This window comes from Astyanax mexicanus, chromosome 8 (assembly GCF_023375975.1).
Source record: "Astyanax mexicanus isolate ESR-SI-001 chromosome 8, AstMex3_surface, whole genome shotgun sequence".
Classification (NCBI taxonomy): Eukaryota; Metazoa; Chordata; class Actinopteri; order Characiformes; family Acestrorhamphidae; genus Astyanax; species Astyanax mexicanus.
The window spans coordinates 20,080,761-20,095,950 of NC_064415.1; the positions used below are offsets into that span (position 1 = coordinate 20,080,761).

General features: G+C 36.8%; 1 protein-coding gene across 1 annotated transcript in view; it reads left to right on the forward strand.

Moving 5' to 3' along the window:
* The window catches only part of ppp1r14bb (protein phosphatase 1, regulatory (inhibitor) subunit 14Bb), a 46,385-nt gene extending 32,233 nt beyond the window's left edge, over positions 1–14,152 (forward strand). The window contains exons 2-4 of the mRNA XM_049482780.1: positions 11,152–11,235; positions 11,331–11,363; positions 12,335–14,152. Coding sequence (XP_049338737.1) covers positions 11,152–11,235; positions 11,331–11,363; positions 12,335–12,403 — 186 coding nt within the window. The 3' untranslated portion in view covers positions 12,404–14,152. The remainder of the gene's footprint in view (positions 1–11,151; positions 11,236–11,330; positions 11,364–12,334) is intronic.
* The last annotated feature ends 1,038 nt before the right edge of the window (positions 14,153–15,190 follow it).

A 15,190-nucleotide genomic window follows, 5' to 3' on the forward strand; every position in this document is an offset into this window, starting at 1 on the left:
CATGTAACAGTCTCCCAGCCTTTAAATGCATTATTTTTTTAGTTTCCCCAGCTTTTTTTGCAATTTAGTGAATTAATACACCAGACAAGGACTCAATACTTTTCATGAACGTTTATTCCAAATGGGAGTGTTCGAAGCTAAAGACATTGCTGACCCATATATTTTTTATATTATTTCAGAGATTTTCTGTTAAGGAGGGTCTCTTCTCTTAGTCACAGCTCACAGACAAGTTAACTATTAATAAAATTCCATAAAAGTATTATGTTCTTAATTGAAATTAATAAGAAACATTCTCACATTGTTAATCTTTTTGTGTTTTATTTATTATTAAAAACAAAATATAAAAATTTATATTCATGTAATAATCTTCCATTAATTTCTTATTTTTTTAGGGTGTTTGTTGTGGTATCATATAGAAAATAATTAGACATGTTTGCGGTAGGGGTTTATGCCCTGTTCTATTGGCAGTACTTTTCTAAAGGGACCTTATCTGAAATAGATATAAAGTTACTTTATTTCAGTAATTCAGTTCAAAATGTGAAACTCAATTTTGTTGTTGATTATGGCTTACAGCTAATGAAAACCCCCAAAAAATGTTGATTAGAAAATGAGAATATTATATAAGACCAATTGGTACTTTTGGCAGTGTGGGCAGTGTGCCAAGTCCTGCTGGAAAATGAAATCCGCAGCTCCATAAAAGTTGATAAAAGATTTTCTGGGAAAAACCTGCACTGACTTCGTACTTGATATAAAACAGTGGACCAACACCAGAATATGACATGGCTCTCAACATTTTGAACTGAATTACTAAAATAAAGAAACTTTTCAATGATATTATAATTTTTTTAAATGCACTAGTATATGTGTGTGTGAATATATGTTGAGCTCTGTGAATATCGATTAACATAATGCCAAATCAAGTGCTGTTTTCCCCAGAAAACATAAACTGTGAGCGATTAGCAAGTTAGCATTCTACACATAGCTGATCCTAACTAACCTAGGCTAGCCTCATGCTTTAGAGGGCTTGTATTAAACTGAAAGGTCCAGACTGGGATATGAACTGCACTGTGATGTTTTATGTATGTGATGTCTATAAATACTTCTTTATACAGCTTGTATGTATCTCTTTCTCTCCTTCTGTCAGTTTTATCTTAGTACCAGCAATCATGTGGTTGGTGCTCATGCCACATTCAGCTGGAAACCACAGATCTTTCAGTTGAGATCATGTAGCTGTAAGGTTTACTCATATGCAGAAATGACTCGTGGTGGCTGGCAGAGATGTTCTATAGCACTGGATAAGCAGAACTCATGCATCACCAGGCCTCACGTTTAATCATCACTTAATGTTTCTAGTTACTCGTGATTAACAATTTTATTTCTGGAGATCTATATAGAGCATAGATACTTCTCTGCACAGTGGCAATTAAGTCTTTTTTTAACCTGAAGATTACAGGAAGGTTGCAGAAGGAAAACAACTTTTGAGTTGTCTGCTAATCCTAATAATAAAATATCACACTGTGTGGACTAAATGGATTCAAAATACACCAATATTTTGTTTGCTCATAAAATAGACCCTGAAATCGCAGCTTCACAATCATTTTGTTGTTTTACTGATAATAATGGGGAGAATGGTGTGTCTATTGGTGTTACTTTAAGATATAATGTTTCCATTTTAGCGTTTACATTAGCTTGACAGTGAATGCGTGTTTTATAGTTGTGCACAAGGTTCACCAGTGGTGTACAAACTGCTGCATTCCCAAACTGTATGAAGAGCCTAGAAACAAAAAAAGCTCAACAAATATCACTTACATTAAAATGCCTAGTTTTAAGTGGCACTACAGTAAAAACTATTTTTATTATTGAATTGGTTGATTTCTGTCTCTGTCAGTTTTCTTAATACATGCTTCTTCCCACTTAAACAATTAAGTGACAAACAATAAAAAAAAAAAAAAAAAAATCATAAGCCTTGTTCACTATCCCCTACATGTGAAAGTCCTAATCAAGATATGGATCACTATAATAGGAATAGCTTGTGTCTAAAATTGGATTACACTGCCAAGCAAACTGTTTCCCCACTTCTGAGACACCCTGTATAGTGAATTGGTGTGTTTTGGGCACGACTATAGTTAATACAGAAAACAACAGTTCTGTTAGTCGTTTTGAAAGAAGTATTATGTAAGAATTGGTGTTTTTACAGTGTAAGTGTGCAAATCACTTATACACCACTGCTGTAAAAAAAAAGGACACTTTATTTTAAGCTCCAGTTAGTGGACTGCTGTACACATCAACAATAAAACAATCAAAGAACCGTAATGGTAAGATTATACAAAAGCATTGACAATAAGTATGCATTATGCAGTTCTTGTGAGAGGTACTGTGCAGCTTACATAATGCAGATGCAATGTCAGAGACACCAATCTCACTCTTATAAGTTAATTTAGCATCATCTTGATATTGAAAGCTGTATAATGTGGCTTATAGTAGTATATACATCTCTGGGATAAAAAAATAAGAGACCACTTCAGTTTTTGAATCAGTTTCTCTGATTTTCCTGTGTATAGGTATATGTTTGAGTAAAATTAACATTGTTGTTTTATTTTATAAACTACGCACAACATTTCTCCCAAATTCCCCATAAAAAATAGTGTCATTTAGAGCATTTATCTGCAGAAAATGAGAAATGGCTGAAATAACAATAAAGCTTTCATACCTCAAATAATGTGAAGGAAACAAGTTCATATTCAGAAATTTAATTTTAAGAGGTCAAAAATCAATATTTGTTGAAATAATCACAGTTTTTTATCATCTTGGCATGTTCTCCTCCACCAGTTTTACACACTGTTTTTGGATAACTTTATGCCACTCCTGGTGAAAGTGGAAAACCAAGCAGTTCAGCTTGGTTTGATGGCTTGTGATCATCCATCCTTCTCTTGATTATATTCCAGAGGTTTTCAGTTTGGTAAAATCAAAGAAACTCATCATTTTTAAATTGTCTCTTATTTTTTTAATGGCCCATATTAATTACAGACTGGTCCAAACACCCATTGCCAAAGCAGAGGAGCTGCTTTCTACTATAGTAACAGGCTACCTTTCTCTTCTGATAGCAGCACAGCAGCATTCTCATGTGTTGCTCTTCTATAGGAGGATCTTGGCTGCTGTATAAATGCTGTCGTCACACTGGGAAGCTTCTTTTATGATTTTGCAGTATAGAATCTCACGCATGTTTCCGTAACATTTATACACTGGCTCTAGTTCCATCATGTTAGGGTTTGGGAGAGAGTTGCCTAGCAGCAGAAGGCCCTTGGGGTGTAGTTAGGAGTATGTATGGGAGTATGGCGGGACCCTGGGCGAAGACTGTGGGAACGCCTTCATGTTCTTCATCTCAGACTTCCTCCTCTTCCTCTGTGATGAAGGCAGTCATGTGTTATGTGGGTCAGACGATTGCTGAAGCTGAGTCTGACCTGCTCTCATATTGTCACATCACATTCATACTGAGCGCATGCTGCCTACAGCATGGCCACAAATATGTGCACACACACATACATGCACACACACTCATGCACTATGCATGCAGGTCTGCAGCCACATTCACATGTACAGAGTGCACTATATATCCAAATGTTTGTAGACAGCCCTGCTGATGACTGTATTGAGGAACTTTAAGTGCCAATAGAATAGGACTCTCTAGGGCAGATAATCATGAAGCTAATTGTACCATTCCTAATGCAAGATGTGGACTAGAGGGATATAAACCCCCCCCCCCCCCCCCCCCCACTGAGCTGTAGATAATCCATAATGGTGCTCCAGTCAATACTTTTGGTATCACAGTATTATTTGGGAAGTTGAGGATATGGTGGGTGGTGATAATTCACCGTCATGACCTCACTCATCCTTTTGCTGCTGAATGAAATCAAATATTCACAGCAGTTCTCCAAAATTTAGAAAAGGCAAGATTAGCTAATTGTCTTAAATACATTTGTTCATGGAGTGTAGATCTGTTTACGCACTAATTTAAATTCAGACGTAACACAAACACACACAGATTGACTCATACTATTTGAGGCACGTTCACATTTGGCCATGTGTTGGGGATTAACTAAACATTAGCTAAACATTTTTTTTATTTACACCACATTATACCATTAACTCACATTCAGTAATATTTTTCTCTCTCTTTCTTGTCCACACGGTTTTGCTCTCTCTGTTTTCTGTCTCTCTTTTGCTTTCTCATTCTTTCTCGTTCTCCCATTCGCTCTTATTCTTTCTCATTCTTTGTCTTTTCTCGCATTATCTATCTCTCTCTCTATCTCTATCTCTTTCTTTCTCTCTCTCTCTCTCTCTCTCTCTTTCTCTATCTCTCTGATTCTCTCTCTCTCTCTCTGTCTCTTTCTCTCTCTCTCTCTGTCTCTCTCTCTCTCTCTCTCGCTCTCTCTCGCTCTCTCTCTTTTTCTGTGAGTGATTGGTAGCACATGGTGCCCACATGTTGTGCAGTACATTTATTTTTTGCTTCAGTCTGCCGATCATTCTTACAGCTGAACTGATCTCACAACACACACATACACACACACACACACACACACACACACCTTAGGAGTCCTTAACCCCTTATATCCACTTAGAGTCCAAGTGTCCACAAGTGCACACTCATACATTATTTTCTCTGTTTCTCACTTACTTACAGAAATATAAGTATGAACACATAAATGCACTGAAAGCAAAGTTGTAAAAAGCAGTGCTAAATATTTCATAAAGGTTCGTTAGTGACAAATGGGTTGTGTGTGTCTGTGTGGGAACAGAGAGATACTATAGCAGGATCAGTATACTACTCTGTTCCTGAGTGAAAGGTCGTCTGTGTAAATGATGCTTGCCAGTTTGAGTGTGTGTGTGTTTGTGTGTGATAGATTTGGGCAGGGGGCAGTTGGGCAGGTGCAGTGACAGCTGGTCTGGGCAGCTCAAACCGAGGGGGAGGAAAAGAGGAGTGAAAAAAAGGGAAGAGGAGTGAAAAAAAGGGAAGAGCAGCAGTCGTGAAGAGTGAGGCAGTGAGCAAACGAACACATTTTAAACCAGTTTAGTAAGTGTGCTCTGTGATTTTACACTAGTCTATTGAGAGAGAGACAGAGAGAGAGACAGAGAGATATCCTTCTGTTGGTCTGGATACAGTTTGCTCTACAGCAGCACCAGTGACTCACTATTCACTAACCACAATGAGAGAGAGAAAAAAAAGAGAGAGATGCTGAAACAGACTGAGAGAAAGTGTAGTTAAACAGGCCAAATAAAAGAATGGTGGGGTATAAAGGTAGGGAGAAAGTGAGGAATGAAAGTGAGTAAGAAATGAGCAGTAAAAAGTGGTAAAAAGGACTAGAGAAAAGTTTTTGAATGAGGGAAATGAGATGCATAGAGAAAATAAGAGAAAGAGTGAGGAAGAAATTGAAACAATGGGATAACGAGTGAAAGAGAAGCAATGAGTGAGGCAGGAATACAGAGGGAAGGAGAGAGGGAACATGGGAGAGTGTGAGAATGTGAGGACTAATGGTGAAAGTGTAAAGTGGTCAAGTGTAAAAAGAGGCCAAGCGAATGGGATGGGGTGGGATTGAGAGGGAAGGATTAAGAAAAAAAAAAGAGTGAAAAAGTGAGGGAGAGACAGACTGTGAATGTAAAAGAGGCAGAGTTAAAGGGTAGGGGAAAAGAGTGAGACAAGGAAGTAAATAAACGAGAGAGAGAGAGAAAGAGGGAGAGGGGGAGAGAGATGCTGAGACGTGCCAAGTGTAAAACGGGCAGAGTGGAAAAGGAGGAGGGAAGAGAGGAAAGGGGAAATGAGTCTAAGAAAGAGTGTGAGAGAAACAAAATTTGAGAGAGGGAGAGAGAGCATGCAAGGGAGCGAGATGCTGAGACAGGCTGAGTGTATAAAAAGGCATAGGGAGAGAGTGAAATATTGTAATGAAAAAAGTTGAAAAGTAAAGGAACTCAATAAGATAAAAAAGGGTGTGAAGAAAGACATGAGGGGAAATAGAACCAAGGAGGGATGAGAAAGATGTAAAAACAATGAGAGAGTTAAAGATTAAGAGTGAAAGAGTTAGGGAGTGGAGAGGGAAGGAGAAAGAGTGAGGGAGTGAAAGTGTGATAAGGAACAAGAGAGAGTGAGTAAGAAAGATGGACATAAATACAGTGAAAGGAAGGGGGAGTGAGAGTGAAAAAGAAGGAGGAGGGAGAGGGGTGACCGAGAGAAGAGTAGGTCTATTAAGCAGCCTTCACAGAGGAAGACTTTATGGAGGGGAAAAGAATACGAGGACTTGAGAGAAATAGAGAGGGAGGGAGGGAGGAGAGAGAGAAGAAGTGCAGCATGTAATTTAGGCCCCGCTTTTCCAGCCGCTGGTTGGAGGTCTATTTTTATACTCGACTGAAGCGAAACTCTAAACTACACGTTCAACAGGCTGATTATAACACAGTGTAACAAGTAGGACAAATGGAACGTAAGTGGAATAGAGGAGAAAGGATGGGGAAAGAAAGTGGAGCGCTTAAAGGAGAACGAGTGTGTAGACTCAGAGAACACGTGAGCGAGAGCAGTGCCAAAGAAAAGAAAAACAAATTTGCAGCCAGTGACTTTTGTCAGTTACTTCCAGACCCATCTGTTTCATGTCCAGCAAAGCCCGAAGGCCAGTTAGCTGCGTGTTTGTGTGTGTCTGTGTGTCTGTGTGAACTTTACTGATCAGTAAATACCCAAACACTGCAGCAGATCAAAAGTAATGTGCTTAGCAGAAGCATGAAATCACATTTGGTCAAAAGTATCTTAAAAAGATTTGCTCCATTGGCTGGAGGGCATTAGCAGATAAAGCTACGGCTAAGCTGAAGCCCCTCGCTCACGCATTAGTCATACTGAAGCCTATCAGTTCTGCTTTTTAGTCTTTCTCCTGTCTTGCCTTTAGGAGTTTTTTGATTCCATTTGATTCCAAGTTACTTTTAATGTTTGGGTTAAGTGGTGTGTGTGTGTGTTCTGGATGGACAGCCTAATTTTAGAGTCCACATGTATTGTGTGGTATCGTAGTTTTTTTCTGGTACCACATAGTATCTGGGTCTTCAAGGAAATCTCTTACAGTGGCAGCAGTATGTGGACGAGCATTGCCCTGTTGAACTAGTGTGTGTTCAAAAAAGCTAGGGCGTCTGTTTTTTAATGCTATTTTAATTTTATTATATTCTATATAAAGGTGTGATAATCACAATATAGCAAAGTAACAAATTAAACTGTTTTAAAAAAAAAGTTGCACAAGAGTGAGCAGTGCACACTCCACTTGTTTGTATTACGCACTTGACTTGCAGCGTTGTGCAGTGCAGTGCATAGCCTTATTACTGTTTTTGCACATAGACTATAAGCTCATTATAAAAAATGTGTTTGTTTAGAAATTGTTTTCAATTCTAAAACCATGATAAATTATATTAGAGTAGAGGAAAGTCATTCAGACATCATTCTTGAAGTCTAATTCACCAATGTTTAGGCTGTGGATCATTATTTGCATTGCTTTAATCTTTCTGAGATGTGTTCTTAATAAACACTTTTTGTTAAATAATAGGTCTATGCTTCTTTAGTGTTGCAATGTTAATTAACATAATTCTAAACAGATTTCGCTCATTCAAACAGCCTGAAAATGTTTTTAAAAGCTCAGTTTTAATACTCTACTTACTCAAAAAGGTATAAAGTCAGGTATAAATCGGGTTTGGACTCAAAATGACAGTGTATGGGGTGAGTCAGGCTCTGGCAGAACGTGCATTGGCTCAGGCCGGGTTGGGCAGGATATTTTGGGCCCGATCTAAGCTCTAGTTGCAGGTCAGTGGTCCGTGCCTTATTCTATTCACTGCTCTCAGTGGTATGGTATCCATATGACACACAATACATTAATAAGACCATCCTGCTTCCCAAAGCCGTATGATTCAACCCCTCTCTAACTCTTCCCACTGCTCAAATTGCTTTCAAACTCTGATGAATGTATTTCCCAGAAGACCTTCCATTTTGTGGTTACATGTGTATAAATAGAATACATGCAGCAGGGAGGACCCAGTTCTTTTCAAAGTACTGTATTCTCAAGAGCAGCTGAACTGATACAGAGAGTGTATGAGGTGATATTAATACCGGTTTTACTTCAGCATTTCCAGAAACCTCTGCATGATTAGTCTTGTAAGGCCACATTTGAGGCATTTGGGTAGTTTTTCTTCCCCAAATGCCTTTTAAATAGTTTTGTATGTGTGGTAGCACTGAAGAGAAGGTTAAAGTGTTGTTAAAATGAAAGTTCAGTACTCTTTCAGTACTGCATTTTTAGTAGTCTTACTTTCAATACTTTCAGTTTTGTTAATTTAGGGTATTTTACCAATTGCACTTTAAGAGTAATTACAAGATAATGGTCCTGTGATCTGGACTAGCCAACTCGGATAATTTGTTTTATCTTGCCATGAGCATGCTGATCGGTGTTTAGCTTCACATAAGATACCACCTCATAACTTAATGATGAATTTTCATACTGCTGTCCCAAGACCTTTAGGATGTAAATGAATGTATTTCTATTATTATGCTTATTTACGCTGTGTCGTTACCCACAATCAGCCATCAGCCTAAAATCCCTTAATTTCCCAAAAATTGTAAATGCGCCTTATAATCTGGTGCATTTTATAATCTGGTGTGCCTTATGTATGAATTCTATCAGTCAGGTCGTAAGGAGTACTAAAACCAGTCCGCTGAAGTGCAGTGTTATACAAGAGTTTCAGTGAAGTTTCTCCTGGGCTGGGGCTGAATGCAGCAACATTAGCATTAGCCGCTACCACAGCGCTAGCTATTTCGCCATTCAGAGGTGCGTATTTTGGACTGTAGTCTAAGTGTTTGCTGCGTTAAAACAAGCTACATGGGATGAGCCACTACCTGATAGTACCCTGGGGTACAGAAACACTCCTCAGTGTAGCGCTGCTAGGTGGCATTTTCTAGCGCTAACCACAGTTAGCTAGCGCTGTTAACCATGGCTAGCACTCACCCTTGGAGAGAATACTGGAATTTTAAGCTTACTGTATATACATGGAAGGGCTTTAGTCTCCCAAATAAAGTTGTCATTGTTTGACTTTGAAACAAAAGTTTTTTTTTTTTTGTTTACTTGAGCACTCCCAGCGACCAGACCTGCTGAATTAGAAGGGAAACATGTCAAAACCCTTGTTCACTTCATGTCCGCATCCTTAAAGCTCCACTAGGTAGAATTGAGATTTTGTGCTCGTGGGCTCCCCCTACAGTTGCAGAGTGTAATAAATGTTTCATTAGAACTAAAGGTCTGAAAGCAGGTCGCAGTTCTTGCGAGCGTTGGTCGCAGCCGCCTCGGAAAACGTACAGAGTCTGGTTTGAGCTCAGAGGAGCTCCGGCACAGACACGAGAGCACCGCTTTCCCTCCTATTACACCTCAATGGAGTGCTGCAGTGAGTTTCAAGCTGTAATTTTACTTCTTTAAAAAGATAAAAAAAATTAAGGAAATCTTTCCTAGTGCTGCTTTAATGCGCCTTATAATCTGGTGTGCCTTATGTATGAAAATAGACCAGAAAAAACGTTCATTGATATATAAATTCAGTATATAAATACAGTGTTTTACTAGAATTCTTAGTTAAGTCTGTATTTCAGTAAAATAAGGACATGTCTGATTTAGGATTATCATAATTATGATGACAAAAAGATTGATGAAGTCCAGGGGAAATCAACCTGTAAGAAAAAAACCCAATCTGAGCATTCCCTAAAAAAGTAAAAGAGGCTGTAAATAAAGGCTTCCAGCTAAAGTGCAGGCCTGGGTGTGAGGCTCCTTTAAAGTGGTAGCTTTACAGTTGCTTTAAAAGTTCTCTGATTAAAACTTTTTAATGAACTATCCCGTTAATCTTTTACACAGTTCATTTCCTGTGCCTTTAAATGAAGGAAGAACTTTAGTGGTTTGTTTCGTGCATGCGTGTGACTGGTGTATGTAAATCGTGTGTGAGTTTGAGGTGGTGCGCACACCGTTACTACTGTTTCTGTGGTAAATGTGCCTGCAGGGAAGCAGGCTGGACTACAACAGTGATCAATGGCCAGTGTTCTGTTTCATCTCTTTATTAAGAGAGTCCTCTTGTGGTGAGCTCATGATACTGCACTTCTGCTGTACAGTCATACAGTGCAGTTTATTAGGAAATACGTGGTGTAAGAGGAATTAACATTCTTAGAATTGGTAACAGAAGTGGTGACAGAAAAGTACATCTAAAGAATCTAATGCCTCTAGATGTTTTCTAAAAGAACCTTGATTACTGGATTGATAAACAGATTAATTGGTTATTTTGAATGGCTAAAAATGGATATACAGCTCTGGAAAAAAATTAAGAGAGCACTTCAGTTTCTGAATCAGTTTCTCTGATATTGCTATTTATATTATATTATATTATATTATATTGCTATTTATAGGTTTCTGTTTGAATAAAATGAACATTGTTGCTTTATTCTATTAACTACAGACAACGTTCCAAATAAAAATATTGTCATTTAGAGCATTTATTTGCTGAAAATGAGAAATGGCTGAAATAACAAAAAATATGCCCAGCTTTCAGACATCAAATAATGCAAAGAAAACAAGTTCATATTCATAAAGTTTTAAGAGTTCAGAAATCAATATTTGGTGGAATAACTCTGGCTTTTAATCACAGTTTTAATGCCTCTTGGCATGTTCTCCTCCACCAGTCCTACGCACTCCTTTTGGATAACTTTTCACTCCTGATGCAAACAATCAAGCTCTTTTAAGTTTCACCCATTGCTGATTCAAAATAATTAGGATAAATACTCTTTATCATTACCCTTTATCTTAAAATAAACTTGAACAGAGCAGGCATCCCAATACTTTTGTCCATATAGTGTATTTTCATATTAACAGCTTGGAATGATTTTGTTACGAACCAGTGACTGAACTGTGCAGAAATACAATATAACGTCCCTTGAGCAAAAACATCAGTTGACACTTACACTTTTACACACTTTTCAAACAGTGACACAGTGTTTTGTAGTCATTTTATGCTACAAAAAATAAAGAAAAATCTCTTTCGTTGCATGTGTTTCATTCAGTCTGTGCAAATGCATGTCTCTGACCTCTGTCTTTGTCTTTTTTTGTGTGTGTATTACAGGAGGAGGCTATTCCTGAGCTGGAGATAGATGTGGATGAGTTGTTGGACATGCAGGATGATGTTGATCGTGCTGCACGTGTTAAGGTACTGCAGCTCATGCTTTCTTTTAAACTCCTCACATTATTTTAGAATATATTAAGTAAGTATTTTTTATTAATGATATTTGTGTTTCTTCACAGGAGTTGCTGGTAGACTGTTACAAACCTACAGAAGTGAGTATCCTTTACCAACTGCTACATACACATTACAATAAACACATTTAACAAATATTATACACGCACACTTTTTAGAAATAATGGATCTATATAGCACTGAACAGTTTTTAGAAGCGGTTAGCAGCTAATGCTAATACTGCTCCAGTCTCAGTGCTGAAGAAAAACTGCTTTGTAATGCCAATTTTTGCGAAAATTAAAGGATTTTAAATGCAACTTATAGTGCGAAAATTCAGTAAATAATTCTGGATAAGAGCATCAGCCAATAGCTCTAAATGTATACAATTTTTCTAATAAAAGGTGATTACTGTGTTTGACAGAATTCAAATAATTAGTAAAATGCTGATTTTAGGTTAAAAATGATTTTGAGTCAGGAAAGTCGGACAGCATTAGGAATGACTGTATGCATTTTATGTACTATATACTGCTTTAATAGTACTATGAAATATTTTCAATACAGCATCAAACTATTAATAAAGAAAACATTAAAAAAATGTAAACCTGTATAACTAAAGTGATTTGGTCTCTTGTAAGTGTCTTTTTCTATACTGTCCCCTGCCTCATCTACTGGTAATAACCAAAACTAGACATCCGAAAGGCATGTTTGAGGGGAGGGGCTTATCTTTATCTTTATCATTTTCATCCTATTACAAATAAATGTCTTTTCCCCCCTCTAATGTCGTTCTTAACTTTGGCATAATTTGAATTTGACGGTTGCTCTTTACATTGTCACAATTTAATCATAAATGGACCAATATAAATGTTCCAAAATTTCCCCTAATAAATAAAATCTTTCTATCTCTACCTTCACTACATTTGCTTTTTCAGATGCAGGGCTTTTTTGTGATAGAAACGATATATACTTATAACTGCATACGAAAAAATATTAAATTGCGTTGTTTGGATTTATTTAGTTACTGTGACATTTTGATGGATATATATTTATTTCCTTCTCATCTCCTCTCCTATAGGACTTTGTATCTGAGTTGCTGGACAAAATCCGTGGGATGCAGAAACTCAGCACACCTCAGAAGAAATGATGCTGCCCCACCTTAGCCCCTCCCCCACCTGCAAACTCCTCCTACTCCTTCTCTCCCACTTCATGCTCAAGCTGCCTGCCTGTACAGAGGTGCTCCACCAGTAATCATCAGGTGGGGAGGAGATGAATGAGAATTAAATGAGGACATGTGGGGATCTAGCCAATCAGATTCTTATAAGCAGGGCTTATTTTTTCATTATTTTGTTAACGTTATAATATTTGTATTTTTTTTTTGTAAAAGGGGAATTTTTTGGTGTGTTTAAGGATTTGTAGAAATCTGTTATGTTTCTACACATATAACTCTGCATATTTTCAGGTTTTAGGAAGCTTGTTGATTTTTCTTAGTTTGTTTTCCTCTGATGCAATACTGTGTATGTGCCCTAGTGGCCACACTCACTAGAAACTTGCTGTTTTCTTGTTAATAGACTATGCTATGATTATTACTGCGCTTTGGTGAGTTTGGAAGAGATGAGAAAGAAGCGGCCTTGTCCATTTTTTAAATGTGTTTTTGTTTCTTTCATCTTGTATGTATCACATAGTTTGCAAGGGCTTTTCTAAGAAACTAGACCTTTATTTGTAGTAAAAAACAATGGGAAGAGAGGAGAGAAGGGGGTCTGTAATTAAGGAGGGAAGAAAATTGAAGCAGGAGAGATAAAAAAAAAAATACCTCACTCATGGCATCAAAATACATACACACTGTGATAAACACACATTTACAATCAAGCACGACTGTCCCCACCCTTTGAGTGTGTAAGTGTGTATATATATAGTTATATATCTGTTTTAAAAGGGTGTAGGAGAATTTGAAATATTATTGATCATTCAGTATCAAGAATGTGAATAAGACTGCCAGTTTATGAAGTTCTGCTGAATTAATCTATATTCTCCCTCACTGCCAATCAAGCCCCAATAACACGTAAATTAACAAGTTTACTGTGTTTACAGTGTGTATGAGTGCATGTTAACAGTATCCACAATATGCTCATACCATATTCACATGATACTGAGATCAGGGCATCATATTGCTCACCTCTGCTTAAAGGGACCAGAAGAAATCTGATACAGTATAATAAAGATGAAAGAACATCCCTTTAACTACACAGCTCATTGTCTCTCTCTTTCTCTCCCATTGTTAGTACCACTCACTCTGTCTGGCTTTCTCTAGTCCTCAGTAGTCTCTCCATTCTATTTCCCTCCCCTTTTCCAGTACTCACCCTTTTCCAGAACAATCACACCCTTTCCTCTTTTCCCTTTTTTATATCAGATGTTGCCTTAGGTCATATATACGTGTCACACAAACCAAATAAATCGAGGCATTCATTTGAAGAACCTATAAACATGTAAAAAATGAAAACTTAAAAAAAATCTCCCTGTTGTACTTTCTTACCTTCTTTTCAATTATTCTGTTTTCTAGAAATAAAGGTTGACTAGATTTAACAGACAGATTTTTAGATGCAGACATTAACATTTTACATTTTTTATTACTGTGTGTAGCGTGTACTGCATCCAACAGTGCTGTTGATCTGCTCTGTTTTCTTACAACTGCAGCACAGACAAATGTAATAAGATTAACGGAATATAACAAGAGACAGGGTGTATTAGAAAAACATCTGTTATTAGAGTGTGATCCAAGGTCATCTTTGGAAACGAAAAAGGAATTATAAGAAGATGTAGCAATACTAAAATGTCCCGTTTGCCCAGTTTTTGTTACACTTTTGTGCAACTTTAATAAAAATATCTGAAATGCCAATTATTGTGTCTGTATCTCTTGTATTAATTAGTAATTTTTAAGTTATTGCCTGCAGCATTTTCTCTAAAGGCTTGAAAGATAATGTTTACTTTAATCATTTTTCTCCTACCTCAAATGATGCCAACCAGCAATTATGTAATAGAATGTATTTAGTGTTAGAAGTTTGACACTGTAGTTTAAAGCCGGAGCGTTGAGGGTAAAAATAAGGTAATCAGGGTCAGACAAAACCGTATCGGGTGACAGGGGAATTTCATGTTTTTTTTACGTCCGTAAATAGAGTGGTAAACAGGCAGTGGCTTGATATCAAATAGCTAATTGTTGAGAAAATTTACAGTGGTTAAAGATCATGTTTACACAGTAAATCATTTTAGATTATTTCTATAAAATGCACAAAAAGTCCAACTATATTATTATTTTATGTAAGATTTATTTTTTGCCATATTTTGCATTGATGAGTTTGTTTAATTGTGTTCTATTGACTGATTGACTCTAAAACAACAGTGTTGTGTTATTTTTTTATTATTCCTTTTATTTTATTACTCCTTTTGACTTTTTAATTATTAATGATGTTTTTTTTTTAAAATACATAATTTTCAGAGCAGTTGATAGGATGTGACCATTTGGAATATTTCTTTCTCTCTTAATACTCTGTGAAAGTTTAACATACTAATATACTGCATTATAAACTGAATTAAATCAGAATGAAAATTTACTATTGAAAGGGAAATTTAGTCTGGGGCTAGACTTAATCCATGTCCTGAAAATCGGTGTTCTGATGATTTGTGCTACCTTGTCAAACCATGCTACCTTAGTGTAGCTAGCTAAATTTATTCAATGGTAAAAAGACAGTAAAGCACCATATAAGAACATGCTTATGGTTAGCTAGTAGCTTAGCAAGCTAGCTAGGTAGGAGCTTTTGAAGCCTACAATTATGATCATAATGGTAATTGAAAACCATTTTTTTATTCATAACTGTTCATAATTTGTATAAGCTAATTAATTAATTAATTATACCATTGTAACAATCAAGTATAATAA